At 42.7% G+C, this 18567-nt stretch overlaps 2 protein-coding genes and 1 non-coding gene across 16 annotated transcripts in view; 2 read left to right on the forward strand and 1 right to left on the reverse strand.

The window, feature by feature from the left end:
- The window catches only part of TP53BP1 (tumor protein p53 binding protein 1), a 94476-nt gene extending 90777 nt beyond the window's left edge, over positions 1–3699 (forward strand). For 7 of the 8 annotated variants that reach the window (XM_030318346.1, XM_032593660.1, XM_030318345.1 and 4 more), the window contains 4 exons: positions 1341–1435; positions 2175–2374; positions 2848–2993; positions 3342–3699. In XM_030318346.1, the coding sequence (XP_030174206.1) occupies positions 1341–1435; positions 2175–2374; positions 2848–2993; positions 3342–3529 (629 nt within the window). In that variant the 3' untranslated portion in view covers positions 3530–3699. Of the gene's footprint in view, positions 1–1340; positions 1436–2174; positions 2375–2847; positions 2994–3341 lie in introns of those variants that run through there. The other variant, XM_030318348.1, reaches the window with a different exon arrangement.
- A 704-nt stretch (positions 3700–4403) lies between these two features.
- TUBGCP4 (tubulin gamma complex associated protein 4) overlaps positions 4404–18567 on the reverse strand; it is a 36243-nt gene continuing 22079 nt past the window's right edge. Inside the window, exons 10-19 of one of the 7 annotated variants that reach the window (XR_003969461.1) lie at positions 15252–15302; positions 14731–14836; positions 13160–13267; positions 12590–12728; positions 8926–9103; positions 8244–8378; positions 6647–6763; positions 5885–6024; positions 5502–5628; positions 5165–5231 (exon numbers count right to left, since the gene is read on the reverse strand). Coding sequence is in view for 2 of the 7 variants with exons in the window: in XM_030318365.2 (XP_030174225.1) it covers positions 5219–5231; positions 5885–6024; positions 6647–6763; positions 8244–8378; positions 8926–9103; positions 12590–12728; positions 13160–13267; positions 14731–14836; positions 15252–15302 (987 nt within the window). In the remaining 5 variants the exon portion in view is untranslated. Of the gene's footprint in view, positions 5232–5501; positions 5698–5884; positions 6025–6646; positions 6764–8243; positions 8379–8925; positions 9104–12589; positions 12729–13159; positions 13268–14730; positions 14837–15251; positions 15303–18567 lie in introns of all 7 variants that reach the window. The other 6 variants (XR_003969460.1, XR_003969459.1, XR_003969458.1 and 3 more) reach the window with 6 other exon arrangements.
- Positions 16336–16440, forward strand: LOC115517330. Its single transcript, XR_003969794.1, has one exon. It is a non-coding gene; the product is annotated as a U6 spliceosomal RNA (small nuclear RNA).

Raw genomic sequence — 18567 nt, forward strand, 5'->3', positions numbered from 1 at the left:
GACCTGGATTAAGCAGACATAAAATAGAAGTCTTGGGGAAAATAAAGGGCCATGAGAGGCCCCGGGAGCGACTCAGCAGTAGTGTTGGTACTGAGAATTGTGACAAATGTGTATTGAGATGGATCAAAAGGATACAGTGATGAAACAGAAATAGTCCTGCTCTCATCTGAGTGTTTTATAACCATGTAAAGTTTCTAGTTTTCATTTTAAGAGGAACGTGAGAATGTGTAGTCAAGGACAGAGCAGTGGACATGAATAGGCTGGCCAGTCCTCACTAGAGGTGTAGAGGACTGAGTGTGGGGCGTCAGCGCTTGTGGGTGGCTCCGTCAGTAAGGAGGGCACCACAGGCCTGGCCTGTCTGCACAGGCTCTGTTCTGTCAGTTACCACTGGCGTGAGGGGGAAGGGAATGGTCTTGGCACTAAACTCTTATGAATTTGGTTGGGTTTTTTATTTGTGATAAGTTCATTAGAACTTAATTTCTCAGAACTCCTAATTAACTAAAATCTCTAATGTCTTGCTTTTTTTTTTTTGTCTTTTCTTTTTTAATGTGTTATTTATATATGAGAGGAGCAGATATTTGGTCAAAAGAAGCAATTTCTAATTGCCTAGGGTCATTACAGCTTCAGCCTCATCTCTCATAACTTCTACTTCATCCTCAAGACTGTAAAGCAGTCATTGATGTTCAGTGTCCTGAGGTACTTCAAGATCATCAAAGGTAGATAGTTTTCAATAAAAAGGTTGAAATAGGATTTCTCTGGCTAGCCTTCACTTAAGCAGCTACATTATAGAAACCCTACTTATCTTTGAGTATTCTGGTTCTTCAGAGTTTTAGTGTACAAGGGGTAAAAAATTCTGATGAAGGGGGAATTTGAAGGCTTTGTTACAAAAAGTGCTAATCAGCTATTCTTCATCTCCACAACAGGCAGAATTAGAGGAAATGGGCTTAGTTTGCAGGAGACATTTAGGGTAGTCCTAAGGAACAACTTCCTGATGGTAAGGGTTATTCAAATTGGAGTACATTACCATGGGAACTGGTTGTGTGTCCATCCCTGTTAACAGTCCCATGACTTGGTACAGAAACCTTTGATGTTTTTGGGTTTAGGACCTACCCCCATTTCTCATCTTTCCCGCCCTTTCTGCTCTTGTCCCTGCTTTTGGCAGCATTTTATAGTGCTCATGACAGATCTCTTTCTGACCCATGGGAAAGCTCTTGACCTGTCTTTAGGATATAGTGCTATGGAGCTAGCTGGGAGTGTCAAAGGAGGCAGTAAGAGGCAGGCTTAAAGTAGTAAATACAAAACTAACTAGTAATTATTATCTTGGTTATTTTTTTAAATAGAATTTTTAGAAATTCCTCCTTTCAACAAGCAGTATACAGAATCCCAGCTTCGAGCAGGAGCTGGCTATATTCTTGAAGACTTCAATGAAGCCCAGGTGAGGAGTTTCTTTGTGTAGCTTCCCAGAAGGGCAGTAATGAGAAGAGTCTGAGGGGGAGGGGATGGAGAGGTTGGGTACACCAGGTAGACAGTTGAGGAACTGGGTAACTGCCACAAAGTTGTTGCATCAACTAGAATTTTTACGTGGGTGTAATGAAGAGAAGGTTGTAATGAAGAGAAGTTAGACCCCTTCTTGTTAAAGGCTGTGGTTCTATTCTTGGGACAAAAAGTAGGTTAAAATTTGTTTAATAGAAATCCCTATTAGAGTGTTGCTGATTCTCAGCCTACAAGGTTGAATATCTGGGATTGGGTGGTCCCTTGAGGGTTTAGGCCCCCAGAAACCTGCAAGTGAGGCAGGGAGAACATCTAAGGAAGCCTGTGGGCCTTTCATTGGGAAAGGCGACCTTGGGTAGAAGAATAGGTTCAGGGACATCTGGGTGGCTCAGTTGGTTGAGCTTGATTTTGGCTCAGGTATTGATCCCACGGTCATGGGATTGAGCCCCGCCGCAGACTCTGCATTGAGCATGAAGTCTGCTTAATACTGTCTCTCTCTCTCTCTGTCTCTGCCTCTGCTCCTCTCCAGTTCGCACATGTGCTCTTAAAAAAAAAAAAAAAAAAATCACATTTTGGGTAGTATTTTAGAAGTGTTCAGATCTATTCTCTGTGATTAAGGCCTGCTATTCAGGGGCTTTCTGTAGAAGTAACCAGACCCATTGCTTCTGTTCCTTTTCTTCCAGTGTAACACAGCCTACCAGTGTCTCCTAATTGCAGATCAGCATTGTCGAACCCGGAAGTATTTCTTGTGCCTTGCCAGTGGGATTCCTTGTGTGTCTCATGTCTGGGTCCATGATAGTTGCCATGCCAACCAGCTCCAGAATTACCGAAATTATTTGCTGCCTGCTGGGTATAGCCTTGAGGAGCAGAGAATTCTGGATTGGTGAGTATTTGAGAGCCTATCTAGAATGGTAGGCAGGAAGACAGCAAGCTCTTGGAGTGAGGAGAATCAAGGTGAGAGTGTTTGTAGAAATTAGAATGATCATAGGATAAATTAGAGAACTTGAGTGAGTTTATTTTAGTAGTTCATCCAGTTTATGTCAATAGGGTACCCTGGTTAAGGACCTTTTGAAGATGTGTGAGGATTTCCATGTAGGTTCAGTGTTCTTGACCTCTAAGGTTAGGGGACTGAATTTCAAGCAAGGCATTTTATTCTTAGCCCCAGGACAAACCTGGACAGCAGAAGGGATATATTAGAAGGCTAGGATCCCAGAGAATACATGATTCATAGGAGAAGAGAAGGGGAGTGGTACCGTAATGCAGGGCTTTTGAAAATATTCACACGTTGTTGGATGTAACCTGTCACGTTAGGGTCTTCTCTAATTCCAAGGTGCTGTGTCTCTGACTCCTTTGTAGGCAACCCCGTGAAAACCCTTTCCACAATCTGAAGGTACTCTTGGTGTCAGACCAACAGCAGAACTTCCTCGAGCTCTGGTCTGAGATCCTCATGACTGGGGGGGCAGCCTCCGTGAAGCAGCACCATTCAAGTGCCCATAACAAAGGTACCTGGAAAGTGTATGTGGTGTTACTGCTCCAAGGATTTCCTTCGACCCATAAGTGTTAGGCCCTGTGGTCTGTTAGGTTGACCATATCCATGTTTCTTCTCTTAGAAAGGCACCACCTTCAGGAGCCACTAGGGGGGAGGCTCTATGCTTCTGCTGGTGTCCAGTGGTGTATTTATAAATAATTCTACAAGGTTAGCATACGGTGATTACAGCTTTTCTCTTTGGGTTGTGATCAGTAACACTGATATAAAGGGCTGGAGTTTGGGCACAGTGCAACATACTGGCACATCTTTAATGGAAGGCTAAATTGAGTCTCCTTTCCTCATCTTCCCCTGCTTCCTGCAGATATTGCTTTAGGGGTATTTGATGTGGTGGTGACGGATCCCTCATGCCCAGCCTCGGTGCTGAAGTGTGCTGAAGCATTGCAGCTGCCTGTGGTGTCACAAGAGTGGGTGATCCAGTGCCTCATTGTTGGGGAGAGAATTGGATTCAAGCAGCATCCAAAATATAAACACGATTATGTTTCTCACTAAGGATATTGGTCTTAACCGATTTTATTCCCTGTTGTGGAGATTGTGTTTTAACCAGGTTTTAAATGTGTCTTGTGTGTAACTGGATTCCTTGCATGGATCTTGTATATAGTTTTATTTGCTGGACTTTTATGATAAAATAAATGTTGAATCTCTTTGGTTGTAGTAACTGGGATTTCTTCATCCATTTCTTTGAACTTAATCGCAGAACAAATAGCAAGATAAACATGTGGTACCTTCTCTGTGGTTTTCAATAGGTTTGTTCGTAGTGGAGGACAGCTTGCCAAGGAAAATAACAAGTGAATTTAAAATTTTTCTGTGCCATCATTGTCGAAAGGTTATCCTGGGCTGTTTAAAATTAGATGCTTCCCAAAACCTAATTTTACAGTAGGTCCAGATCAATAGGTATAGCTAAAGCTGAATGGAATTGAGCATAGCTCTTAAGTTTCCTGGCAATTAAAAAAATCTCTATTTAAAATTGACCTGACAGCTGACTTGTGGGTACTGTACTTTTTCCTAAAAAGGAAAAAGCACCAGTTGCTCTGAAAGGGCAGTGACTATAAGCTTGATGGGATGACTTTGTGCAAGGACCAACAGGAGAAACACAGTGACAACATTTGGAAATGGCAGAAGTTCTAGTCAGAGGTCCAACATTTTGTAACTGTTATTCCTGTCACAGTTACTAGAAGCTATTCCTTCCCTACCTCTAGCATCAGCCCTGCTGCTGTCCTCTCATTCTCTAAAGCAGGGGTCAAAAACTTTTTCCTGCCAGTTAGGAAGTATTTTAGGCTTCTTGGGCTATTTGGTGTGTCACAAGTACTCACCTGTGCCATGATGGCACGAAAGCGATCACAGACAATACGTAAACAAATGAGCGTGGCTGGGTTCCGATAAAACTTTATTTACACCAACAGGTGGCAGGCCATGGTTTGCTAACTTCTCCACAGGCAGGAGTGGAAGGGGTCATCCTCAGCACACAACTGTAGGAAATAGGACGTAGTATGTGGTAGAAGATGCAGAGATAAGAACCAGATTCAGTAGCTACAGACTGAGGCTGGATTGCTGCATTCTTGTTCAGTATGGAGGGAGTTGTTCAATGAGTATTTTGGTTCACACCCATATGAACATTAATAATTACCAGTAATGGTTGGGCCAGGTTAGGAGAACCTCAACTCCTATGGTTCTTCTAAGAGGGGATAATTAGACCTGTAATTTTCAGTACTTGAAATCTTAAGAATTTGACCTAAGTTTTCTTAAGGACCCTTTTTTCTTTGTTAGAATACTACTTTACTACATTGTCAATAGCTAGGATTGCCCTTTTACCAGCGTGAGATAAGTGGGAGTTCTTACTGCTGGGTCTCGCAGCTTGAACAGTACCTAGGCGCATAGCAGGTGCTCAATGCATGGATGTGCCCCACGGATGTTCTCCGTGGACTGGATCTGGCAAGGCCGGCAGAGGGAGAGCTGACACCACATGTCTTCCATGGTGGGTGAGTGACGAACTCCCCTAAGGTAGGGCAGACCCTTCCACATGGGAAGCATTTGTGCCCACGGGTGTTCAGTAGTATTGCTTCTAGCAGAAAAAGGTAGAGCCCTCAGTAGTCTGCAGGCATTTGTTGAAAGGCTGGAGTGTTTTGAATCTTCTGTCACAGATTTGGGAACATGATGGGCCTGTTTGTGAACCAGATGTTTTCACATCCCGAAACTGAAAGAAAAAAAGAGCCTCATCAAATAGGCTTTCCTGAGCTTTTCTTCAAAGAAATATGAATCAGGGCAACCTGTGATCTACATAATGTCATCTTAAAACTTAAGTTTGACTCTTCTAAAATCGCTTAGGAAAAATTTGCTTGAGGACATATGAGAAAGAGAAAAAGGAGAACAATAACATGTTTTTGAATAGGATAGGCCTCTGAGAAAAGCTAACCACCACAAAATCTATTCAACTGAAAAGAAAAGAATTAGAAGGGGCAGTTACCTTTCCCAGACTTGGAAGCTGGGGGCCGGTGAGGCAGGCAGGGGTCTGCGGCTGCACAGCTAGTTCATGTCAGAACTGGGAACCACAGCCACATTGCTTCCCAGCAGGGCATCAGCCCAGCCAAAACCTAAACACCCATCTCCGCATCAGGGGTTTTAGTATGTTACTATGATGATGGCTTTTACTGGAAAATAAGCTTCATTAAAATTATTAAAGATGATCAGATGTAGCCCTTTTTCTCTCTGAACCTTAGTTTGTTTATAAAATGAGGCTATTTGGATGAGACTGTGGCTAGAGCCTCCTAGCTCTGGAATTACAATTTGTTAAAAAGCCACACACACACACACACACGGTCCACAGAGTTCCCCAGGGCTTGCTCCTACCTGCCCAGAGTTCCACCAGCCTGGGTGTAGTATTTGTTATAATCTAGTCGTAAGAGTAGTTGAGCCAAATCTGAATTGATCTGATGATTGCGAACGCTGGAGAGAATCTTAAATAGGAGTGACGACTGGCGGCTAAAGCCCTGCAGAGAGAAGGACCCACGCTGCCATTCCTCTCAGACTCACCAACTGTCCCTGTGGAGTGAGGCAGGGAGGGCGGTTCCCTGAAAGAGTCTTGCCCAAAAGTCTACAGCACCAGCTGGCCTTCCCACATCCTCACCTCTGTTAGCTCCTAAAACTCTTCTCTGTACAGAACCCATAGATCGCATGACTTTCTGTGAAAGTACACGCTCATTCTCAGGAGGAAGTTAGCATCTGCTTTCAAGTTAATATGTTCTGTGGTACAGTGGGGGTGGGGAGAGCTGCGTGGTTTTGTTCCCGTCGGATAATCACAATCTCAGTGAAACGGAGTTAGTTCAAGGAAGTAAGGAGGTTGGGTAGAATGTGAAAACAAAGCCATGTGTGTTTGTGGGCTGAAGAAAAGATTCAGGGCTGAGCTATTTTTGAATGTTGAGATGGCAAATTAGCTGCTTTAAAGTGAACTGACAGCAACATTTTTATCTCTGTATCTTGTTATTTCTGTGTGTATGTAATTATTGGGAATATGCCTTATTGACTCAGAGGGAAAGATCGTGATTCCCCATTGGCAAAACAACCTCTATCCTTTGGACAGGGCTGCACACCGCCAAGTGGCAGCAGACTCACCTTCACCAGGATGCTCAGCTGGGCAGCCCCACGTTCATCCAGCGGGCCCAGGTTCTGACTGACCAGCGAGCAAAAGCTGTGACAGAGATCTAGGATTTCATTCAGGCAGTGAAACACCTACCCAGGAAAGAGCTGGTATTAGGAAAAAGAGGTAGATGCATCCAAGAAATTAAAGATTTGGGAAAACAATCTAAGAGCTACCTTACTCCCATTCTTTGACCTCAGGAGAGACAATGTCACATGCAAGTCCTGCCAGCCCCTCAAAATGCAACATGTGTAAAACAAACTCTTCCCTTCCTGGCAAAGATGCTGTTATTCTCTTAGTCACTCCTGCACAAAACCTCCATTCTAGCCACAGTGAACTTGTCATCGTTTCTTGGACCCACCAAGTGTGCTCCTGCCCTGAGCTTTGCTTTCAGTGTTGTTCCCTGTGCCCGGGATACTCTCCTTAATACAGTTCAAGTTCTACCTTCTCAGCAGAGCACTCCCTTCCCCATGTACCCTTTAGTGACCCCCTGCTTCTCTCTCTATATTATGTGTACTGCTCTCTTGTTGAGGCCACCTGTGTTGTTACTGATCTGTGTATGTATGTATGTTCTGTTTCTCCAACTAGATTGTGAGCTCCTTAAGGGCAGAGCCATGACTTATACCTCTTTGTATCCCCAGTGCCTTGCATAAAGTAAGCACTCAATAAATATCTAATGGTGACCACCTGCTCTGAAATTCTGCTTTTCCCAAGGATGCACGCATGCCAGACGAGGACAGTCTACTGGTGACAGTGGTTCCTGGTGTTGTCAGTTCACAGAAAGAACCCTTGGGAGTGGCATCCATGTAACTCACTCTCCCTTAGTGCAGCAAAAATAGCTCCAAATAGCAAAACAAAAGACAAGTAGTGTTTGTGGTGTGGCACAACTGAGGGATAAAACTGGCTGACATCACAGATGAAGTGTAATCTGTGTAACCTAAATAACCATAGAAACTCTGAGGGGTCCTTTCAATCTTTCCGCTTTTTATTCTGGAATTAGAATCTACTTGTGAGCTTTAAAAAATACTGGTGTCTGGGTTTCACTCCAGAGACTCTAAGGGCTCTGGGTCCTAGATTTTTTAAAGCTTCCACGTGATTCTCATGTGTGGCCAAGGTTGAGAATAACTACCCTGAAGGAGATGAACATATGTATATACACACATACGTACTCAGAGGGGGAGACACTACTCCAGCTGTATGTGAAAACAACTCTCAGTTGGTCAATCCTGACCCTAAAGATTTCTGAGAACTGAGAAAGACTTCTGAGTACTCTATGCTTTTTGTTAGCCTTTCTGTGGTATCACAGAAATATTTCTTAAATTCCTCTAAATCCTTCCTTTTGAGGGTTGAGCACATATTCTTCTATAGCTGCTCACCACATCCCGGGATATAATATTTCAGAGATTCAAAGACATTTAAGTTCCCTTTTAAAATTCCCTTTTAGTTTTGCTTTAATTTGTTAAAAATGGAGATCGAACAATTGCTTAATGATAGTTCCGCATCCTGGCAACTCAGGATCTAAGGGAACAGTCGGGCTAGAAGCAGTCTGAGGAAACCAACAGCCCTACTTACAGGTTTCAACAAGATAAAGGACTGAGCCAGCAAGTTGCTAAGGAAGTGGTCGTGAGCCAATCGGATGCTTTCAAAGTCTCGGGTGGAGTTGATTTGATGCAGCAGCTGTGAGAACTGAGACTCCAGCACATCTACCTGATGGACAATTAAACACAAATACTGTCAGTACTTTGCATATGCTAAGCACTCAGGGACACTAAGATGCCGATGGTCTGAACTAGAAATTCTTTGCCCCCACTCCTCTTTCTCCTATTCAGACCACTTTAAGACTGACCAAAGACCCCCTGATGTTGCCTGGCTTTATAGAACTTTATCTGCCTAATACCTCATGGGCTCCAAAGTTCTGACAGATCCCTCCCGCCTCCTGCCACATCCCCTCCACCTGCTCCCTTTAGTTAAGTCCTTCCAGACGTTCTAGCAAACTATAAAAAGGGTCAAGTCAACACAAGTTAAATCCTGCACTGCTGGTAAGAACCCTAAATTCCTCATCCTTCCTCCATTTATTCCCACTTTCCTCTAAAATGCCGCCAAGAACGCCTCCCAACCCAGAGACAGAACCTACGAATTCTCTCAACGCCAGCATTTCATCCCGTGCAGGATGGCAGTCCCACTTCAGGAACTGCCGTCAACCTCCCGGGCTTCTGTTCCCACCCCTTCCTTCTCTTCGTCCCTCGGCACAGACCTGGAGATAGTACTGCAGATTGTCCACCAAGAATGCCATGTGGTTTCTCAGGCGCCATTTGACCGCGTCGGTCTGGTTGGACTTGAGGTGCTTGCGCTGCATCTGCAGGGCCCAGCAGTGCTGCAGCTCAGCCTGCACCCGGCGTACGCTCAGCAGGTACTTGAAGACGACGTTGTACCTGGGGCAGACACGTCCCGCCAGCTGTTCCAGAGAGGGGCTTCACTCCCCACCTCACCTGCACCTGCTGGCCACCCCTCCCCCAAGGGGCAGGAAGGAAATGAGAATGGCTGGGGGGTGGGGATGAACTAACTGTGCTTTAATTTCTACGATGGAACATTACAGAGCTGTCAGAGTAATGCGCTTCAGCTGTACAACTCAAGAACACCCCTAGCAATGTGATTTTGAATAAAAAAGCTAAATCTCAGATTACATATAGCCTGCTACCCTTTTTAAAATGTTTATTTTTGAGGGAGAGAGAGAGAGAGCCCAAGCAGGCTCTGCACTGTCAACACGGAGCCCAACATGGGGCTCAAATCTAGGAACTGCGGGATCATGACCTGAGCAGAAATCAAGAGTCGGATGCTTAACTGACTGAGCCATCCAGGCGCCCCTGATATACTTTTTTATTAATGCTTAAAACAACCAAGTAGAAAAAAAGCATACTTTGGGGGAATATATATATAGATGTTATAAAACTAAATATAAACAGGATAGAAAATGTGAATGTAGGAGAGGGGTCACCTTGGGCTCAGGGAGCCAAGGGAGTGGGACTGGGAAAGACCACAGAGGCAGAAGGAGGTTACTTTCAGTGTTCCAGCTTTGGTGCTGGGAAGTGGTTTCATGGTTATGCATAAAAAGGAAGGAGGGGAGCGCCTGGGTGGCTTAGTCGGTTGGGCAGCCGACTTCGGCTCAGGTCATGATCTCACGGTCCGTGAGTTCGAGCCCCGCGTCGGGCTCTGTGCTGACAGCTCAGAGCCTGGTGCCTGTTTTGGATTCTGTGTCTCCCTCTCTCTGACCCTCCCCCATTCATGCTCTGTCTCTCTATCTCAAAAATAAATAAAAACGTTAAAAAAAAATTAAAAAAAAAAAAAAAGGAAGGAGGGTCTTATATGGACCAATAATAAAAATATGGTGGAAACAAGGATTATAGTTATCTGACTCTCTTGTCCCAAAGAAGAGAGAACACAATCGAAGGCTCCCTCACTGAGCTCTATCTCCTGCCTCACAGCAAGCTCAGGGGCTAGTTGCCTTGCACAAGAAGACACATGAGAAGGACAGCTAATTCCTAGCAGAACCAGATAAATTTACTTGTTCGTAGGAAGGCTTGCAGAAACCAATCTGATTTGGTTTTTAAAATCATCTATTGCTGGGGCACGTGGATGGCTTAGTTAAGCATCTGACTTCAGCTCAGGTCATGATTTCATGGTTCACGAGTTTGAGCCCCACGTCGGGCTCTGCTGATAGCTCAGAACCTGGAACCTGATTCAGATTCTGTGTCTCCCTCTCTCTCTGCCCCTCCCCAGCTCACGCTCTCTCTCTCAAAAATAAGTAAACACTTAAAATCATCTATTTCTAATGGAACATAGTAAAAATAGTATACCTTGTTTGGATTCTGATTTAAACAAACCCAAACATAAAAAGACATTTGTAAGAAAAAAAAAAAAAAAAGACATTTGTGGATAACTGTGAAAATTTCCATGTGGACCAGATATCAGATAAGGGCTTACTGTTAATTTTACTGGGTGTGATAAGTGCATTGTCGTTACATTCAAAACATGCCTTTTCTGAATTGCAGAGTGATGGGAGTGAAATGACATGTCTGGGATTTGCTTTATAAAGCCTCTAACGGGAAAAAAAGATAAAACAAATAGCATAATGTTGATGGTTACTGAAGCTTGATAAGGTATACATGAGCGATTATAGTCCATACTTTTGTATACATTTGGAAATTTTCATAATTAAAAGTTTTTAAAAATACATTGGAGATTGATTTCTTCAATGGTGTTCACAGCCTGATATGTGAGGAGGTAAATGGACTCTTTGCCTGTGGGACACTGGGAGCTGTGGAGGCTCTTTGGACAAGGTCCATGCAGCTTACTTAGGTGTGCTGTGGGCTCTGAACCTGCCACAGAAATCTCCCTCAACCAGCCTCGTCTTTTCCAGTTCATGCCTGTTCTCCATACTGCAAGCTTCTTTACCCCAAAAAGTAGACAGGGTTGTGAACAGGAGCAGAGAGATGAAGTGAGGCCCTTTTCTTCATTTATTTCCTTTTCTCCATTCATCTAGCCCGAGGACAATGGCCTCCATCCTCCAACCAGGGCAGGGGCCAGTGCCCTATCCCGTAATAGGATTTGAGAAATTCCTAAAATGCTGTGGGGGCGGATTTCACAGGCCACCACCAGCCAAGCATGCTTCTCCCACCTCCCTTCCCCTAGAGCTCTCGTTCCCTGGCTTGGAGACATGAGGTCCTGACAGAGTAGAGCAATAGCACGTGGCAAGCTCTCAGGATAAAGAACAGAGCTGATCCAAAAGTCTCTCATCACCTTGGTCCAGCTCCTTCATTCTACCCCTCAGCTTAGCTGTCCCCACTGCCTCTCCAGGGGGGTTACGGACATGGCTCAAGTCTGCAGCAAACACTTGGACTTGGAAACTCTTCCCAAGAAGATCAACGAAGTATTACAAAAGTTAGGGAGGGAACTTGCTAGTCTGATGGAATTAACGAGGCCCAGATTCTCCATGTGGTACCCAAGATTGCATCTTCCCGGGTCACAAACTGGCAGCCTGTAAACTGCTTATTTGGAACTTACAAGACAGCAGCAGGGGTGCCCAGATGGCTCAGTAGGTTAAGCGTCCGACTCTTGATTTCTGCTCAGGTCATGATCTCAGGGTTCCTGAGTTTGAGCCTGAAAATGGGCTCTACATGGACAGTGAGGAGCCTGCTTGGGATTCTCTCTTCCCTCTCTCTGTCCCTCTCCCTCTCTCCTTTCCCCCTCCTCACATTGTATGTGCCATCTCTCAAAATAAATAAACTTTAAATAAAGAATAAAAATTTTTTAAAAAAAGCAGAGGTGACCTGTTTCAGTTGGTAGAGTACGCAACTCTTGATCTCAGGGTTTTAAGTTCAAGCCCCAAGTTGGGTATAGAGATTACTTAAAAAATAAAATCTTGGGGCGCCTGGGTGGCTCAGTCGGTTAAGCGTCCGACTTCAGCTCAGGTCATGATCTCACGGTCTGTGAGTTCGAGCCCCGCGTCGGGCTCTGTGCTGACAGCTCAGAGCCTGGAGCCTGTTTCAGATTCTGTGTCTCCCTCTCTGTCTGCCCCTCCCCTGTTCACGCTCTGTCTCTCTCTGTCTCAAAAATAAATAAACGTTAAAAAAAAAAAATTAAAAAAAAAAAATAAAATCTTAAAAACAAACACCACCACCACCACTACCATACTGATGGTTTGAAGGGTTTGACCCTCTCGTTCATCCCTGTCCCTACTACTCCCTACTGTCCTCTGTCCAGTCCATGAAGGCATCTCAGTTTGCAACCCCCGATTTACAAATTGTTTACAACCACCAGCTGGGTGGTTATCTTGCTCCCACCAATTCTATTCCTGATCATTTCCACCCTTGGAAGTAAGGTAGGTAATATCTACCTGTGAGAAATTCATAAGTACTCACTTTTCCAGAACAGCAGGGGTGAAGAGAATGTGCAGTGGCCATTGCACTTTGTAGGAGAGACCTAGGGCTGCCCAGCCAGATGCAGGGGCTTCCCGGGGAGAAGTTTCCCGAGAAGGCCCTTCTCTCGCCTGAGCAGCATCTGTTAAGAAGAAAAAAGACAGCTTTGCTAACCTAGAACCACAGCGTCCGCAAGGTGAGTCACATTCATGAAGTGAGCGCCCACTTGAGCCTGCAATGTCAGAAGCATAAAGTGGACAAAAAGGGACTTGCAGAAGGCAAGGAAATTCTGTGGGAGATTCTCTAGGAGGACTTTTAGATTCTTTTAAAGTCTGGTGGCTGGAAATAAATAGAGCTTGCCAGCAGCGGGACGAAAATGAAAAGAAAATCATGGCCTGGGCATCCCACTTAGCCTCTCTGGACTTCCTTTTTCTCCCATATGAAACAGGGCACCAGACAAGGTGACTTCTAAGGTCAGAAATGATATGGTTTCTGTGGAGGTGGATGGAAGCAGAGATGAGAGAACAGACCATGACCAGTAAGAGCAGAAAGATCTAAGAAAGAGCAGCAAACCTTTATGGTCCTTTCCATGATACTCAATCGTCAAGTGCAACAGAGGGAGAAGGTTGTCATCATCCAGCAATACCTTATGTGCAGACTGCTGGAAGGCCACATTCACATCTGAAAGAGAGCACATGGGCTGATGAGAATGCTAGGCTATGTGACAGACCCAGATGCCACCGGCTTTCCACGTCTCTTCTAGCCTGCCTGACACAGCAGGATGCAGTGGAAACGGGTTGTTTAGCGTCACTAAGCATGCATTCCTCCTCCTGCTGCTGCTAGCAGCACCCAATTTTCCTTGGAGAATCACCCCTCCCAGCATTATCCATGTAGTTCAGTGGGGCTGACAATACCTGATTCTAGGGTAAACAGGTGATGCAGGCATGATCAAATGGAATGTAATTCTCTACCTTGTTATACTATTTTGTTTAGGGATGTGAACATGACTCAAGCCAGGCCAATGCAGAGGTTCTATTCAGATTGAAAGAGGGTTTTTTGTTTTTGTTTTGAGATAAACAAGGCCTTAGCAGGATGTGAGCTTGGCTGGAGGCTATCTTGCTACCATATGGAGCAAGCCTGTCTGAGAAAAAAGGCAGAAGTGAAAGACAGAATGACACCAAGTCCTGAAGGCATCGTGTAAGCCACTGGATTGGACTTTGCCTAAAGCCATCATACTCTGACCTTCTCATTTATGAAAGTCAATAAATTTTCCTTCCCCTTTACATGATTTTGAATTGGGTTTTCTGATATCTGTGATGAAAAAAGTCTGATATGAGTAGAGTGGACATCTCTTGTTTTACAGTTAGAAAAATGGTAACCCTGTCGGTTTCCTATTTTCTTTTTTGGATTCTGATCCTTACCCGACTCTCCTCATGTAGTTTGAATGGGAACGGTGAGCATTCCCATTAGTCCAGGGTGAACACTTCACTGAAGGAGGCGTATCTTAATGTCTGCCATCTTTGATGCAGGGGTATGTATATGATCTGGACTAGGCTAATCAAAACCCTTTCCTGGAATCTTACAATTTGCTCCAGAAAGACTGGATTTGGTTCCTCCAGTAGACACTGAGGTAGTTCCTGGGAACTGTTGCCATGTTTCCAAAGGGGACTGGAAGGCCATCAAACGGCATGAAAGAGGCACAGACAAGATATAGTAGAGAATTCTAGCAGTATTCAAGTCCCTAGTTTTAGTCCCTCAATTGTTCTGAGGCCCAGCTATACTCCTATCCCACTGGAGTTACAAATATAATAGCAAATACATTTCTCTTTTCTACCTGGGTTAGTTCAGTTTAAGTTTCCATCATTCACAACCTAAAGATTTCTAATACATGTGGCATTAAGTCCTGATATGCCCCATAAGGAAGGTAGGACTATAATCTGATAAAATACCTGATTTGTACCCACTCTTCCAGGAAGGGTCAAGAGGCTACTTCCAATGACCTCCATGTACAGCCCACCTGAAAGGCCTTCCGCCTTTGGAAACATGGCTCGGCAACTCGCCAGGCTGCTCTTATGTGGAACAAACTAAACAGTTTAGCAGCAATTTCAGTACAGTGGTCATTCTCAGGCCCACAGGGCAATCACCATGTTCAGTTACTGCAGTGGGTGGTGTTTTTAACATGTGTTGAGCTGTGTCAATGAAGGCCTGAAACAGTTCTCCGCGTCCCAGAAGGTAAAAGTCTTTGATGATCTGTGGAAAGAATTTCAATTTACAATCCAGTAATGCAGCATGGCCAGGAGCTCCTCACTAGCCTAATTACACAGAAAATTTCCAATCTCATCAGTTAAGCCCAACCTAAAAAGGATACAGGCTGTTGACATGTCAAAGGGGCATACTTAGCAATTCCTCAAGGCAGGACAATGGGTGTGTCTTCGGTATCATTTATTCAATGACAACACAATATTATGCCAGAAGAAAATAAACACCCAAACCTTTATACTCTAGACATTTGTAAAATTAGGTAGAGTTTGTGTTCTTGGATGAGAACATGTGAGGCCACTCAGGAAGTCTAGGTACAGGCCACCAGTGCTCGTCAGACAGCCTAAAGAATGAGTCACTGCCCACCAGCATCATTTCAAGAGTTAAAAGACAGCTAAGCTATTACCTTCAGCTGACCCAGTAAATCTGACTCTTCCACCATCAGCTTCCAGAGATGCTGTGAAAAAAATATGTATAACAGGGATAAAATTCCATTCCAATGAAAGCTTCTAAAAAGAATGATTTTGTACAAGGGCACCTAGGTGTCTCAGTTGGTTAAGTGCCCAACTCTTGAATTCGGCTCAGGTCATGAACTCCAGGTTTGTGCGTTCAAGCCCTGACTTGGGATTCTCTCTCTCCCTCTCTGTCCTTCCCCGACTCGGTCACACACATTGTCTCTCAAAACAAATAAACATTGAAAAAAAAAGGAATGAAACTAGTGATACATGCAACATGGATTAATCTCAAAATAATCACGAGAAAAGCAGCCTGACCCACCTCTTCCCCCAAAAGAGTACCTATTGTTTGACTCCACTTTTACAAATTCTAGAAAATGCAAACTAATCTATAGTAACAGAAAGTAGTTCAGTGGCTGCTTGGGAGCAAGGAGGGTAAAAAGTGTTGAAAATGATGGAAGAAGATATGAGGTAACTAATGAAAGCTGGGTAATGATCTTAACTAATAAAATAGAATTTAAGTAAAAAAATATATATTTAAGGGGAGCCTGGGTGGCTCAGTCGGTTAAGCTCCTAATTCTTGATTTCAGCTCAGGTCTTGGCACCTCAGGGCCACGAGTTGGTCTCCCACACTAGGCGTGGCACCTACTTAAAAAAAAAAAAAACAACATACATATATATATATACTTTATATAAATATATATCATAAGTGATAAAGAGTACATAATCTATACATAAAAGGAAAAACAATAAATAAATATATATTCATCAGAAATAGGCACACACCTAACATATAGCCTGGAAATGAGGCATTAGAACATGCAGAGAACTCTAGACTCACAGACTATACACTTGCTGAGCACATGCAGAACTAAAACCTAAAAACAAAAAACGGGCCCTACGTCAATCCATAAAGGAAGCCTCATTCAACTCCGAAGGACCAATCTATAGACTATGTTTTCCAACTGTACTGCAATAAAAATCAAAGCTTAATAAACTCCTGGGGTTAAAAAGAAAATCAGAAATTACTGAAGAGTGCTCGCTTCAGCAGCACATACACTAAAATTGGAATGATAGAGAAGATTAGCATGGCCCCTGTGCAAGGATGACACACAAATTCGTGAAGCATTCCATATTCTTCTCAAAATAAATAAAACAATTATTTAGGGGAGGCTGTGTGGCTCAGTCGGTTAAGCGTCCGACTTCAGCTCAGGTCATGATCTTGCAGTTCGTGGGTTCAAACCCCACGTTGGGCTCTGTGCTGACAGCTCAGATCCTGGAGCCTGCTTCAAGTTCTATTTCTCCCTCTCTGCCCTTCCCTCGTTCATGCTTTGTCTGTCTCTCTTTCTCTCTCAAAAATAAACATTAAAAAAATTAAAAAAAAATTATTTAGAAAAGGATGTTAATGTATATACTTCATGCAAAAAAGTTGTGAGACACAGTCAAAGCAATATGGAAAGCTTTATATAGATTACCTAGGATATAAGGGTTACAAATAGGAAAGTCAAGTTTTCAACCCTGGAAATTGGTAGTGAGTAACAGAAAACAAAAACAAAAACAAAAAACCAAGAAAAAAAAAATAAAGGCAGATATCAATGAAATGGAGGGGAAAAGAAGGTAATAAAAACACAAGCTGGTTCTTCGAAAAGATTAGCAAGACTCAACAGTAAAAGATTAAAAGAAAATACAAAATAAAACACATAGTTAAACACAGATTTTCTAAAAAATTAAATCTAGATGAAATGGGTCTTCCTAGAAAAGTAGAAAATACCAAGATTAGTATGACAAATAATGATCTTGAACAGATTAACATAGATTTAAATACACTGAATTGGTAAAGATTTCCCCTTGAACAACTAGCTTAGATAATCTTTCAGGTAAGTTCAATCCAACTTTTGGTAATAACTCCTGTCTTATATTAATTGTTCTAGAAAATAGAAAAGAGTGATAGATGACTCGCTCATTTCATGAGGTTTCTAGTCTTTATTCCACAACCACATGAGAACAAAACAGGAATAGTCTAATTTTACTAGTAAACATGATGCAAAAATTCCAAGTACTGTACTGGCTAACCAAATCCAGCAGTGTATTAAAAAAATAAAATGTTCAAGTACAGTTTATCTCAGGAAGATTCAACATCTGAAAACCTAATCCACAATTTACCATATGAGTAGCCTAAAGGAGAAAAAGAACTCCGAGCAAGAAACCACCATAATTGACATAGAAAATGCAGTTGATAAAATTCATCATCTATTTATGATAAAAACTCATAGCAAACTAGGAAGAAGAAAGTTTTTTTTTTTTAACATGATAAACTTATGTGCCAAAGGCCCTCAGCAAACATTGGAGTAACACAGAAATTGTAGGTACATGACGTTTAAGAGCCAACATATCGAAAATGCTCATCATCGCCTCTTACTAGCATTGCCTCCACACAGTTTGTATCAACTACCACTCCAGCTGTTTAATGTAGTATTAGAAATCCAAGACCGTAAGAAAAAAAAACAAAAGCAAAAGCCTAAAATTGGAAGTAAATCTTACTTGCAAACGATACAATCATTACTCAGAAAAATCAACAAACTATGAGAACTAAAAAAAGACTTTAAGAGGTCAGGCAGAAGATCCATGCACAAAAATCAATACTGCCACTTCTCTACATAAAAACTGTAGCTAACTAAAAAATTAAAATAACAAACCATTACATATGTAGGAATTAATTTTAAAAATCTTTTCACTGAAGTACTAAAACTACATACAGAAAAGCACACAAATCAGAAGTTTACAGCTCAGAGAATTTTCACAAACTGAACACATCTGTATAAGCAGCACCCTGAGAACGCTATTCCTACCCTTCCCATTGATCAAGGTCAGACACGATCCTGACATCTAACAACAGATTAGTTCTGCACTTGAACATTTACATTAAACTTTGTATTAACTGTTTTTGAACTTTATATAAATAAATTCATATAGTGTGTATACTTTCTAAAAAAATCAAGAAGGAAAGAAGAAAAAAAAGGGACGAGTATAATATGTATTTGTGAGACATTCCCCCCTTTTTCCTTCTAAAAAGGAAACTATTTTCATTACTATAAATTGTTATTATTAAGGTAATACCTTACAAAAAAGCCTATTAGCTACAATTCTAAAAGACTTCAAAGAGTCTGAACTTCAGTTCTTTGTCTATCATTTTTTACAAACTGGAAATGTAATGTCTAGCAGTATCTGCATTTCAGACTTTCACAAGAAAAAACCATTTTTGAAATC

Source organism: Lynx canadensis, chromosome B3, assembly GCF_007474595.2.
Source record: "Lynx canadensis isolate LIC74 chromosome B3, mLynCan4.pri.v2, whole genome shotgun sequence".
Classification (NCBI taxonomy): domain Eukaryota; kingdom Metazoa; phylum Chordata; class Mammalia; order Carnivora; family Felidae; genus Lynx; species Lynx canadensis.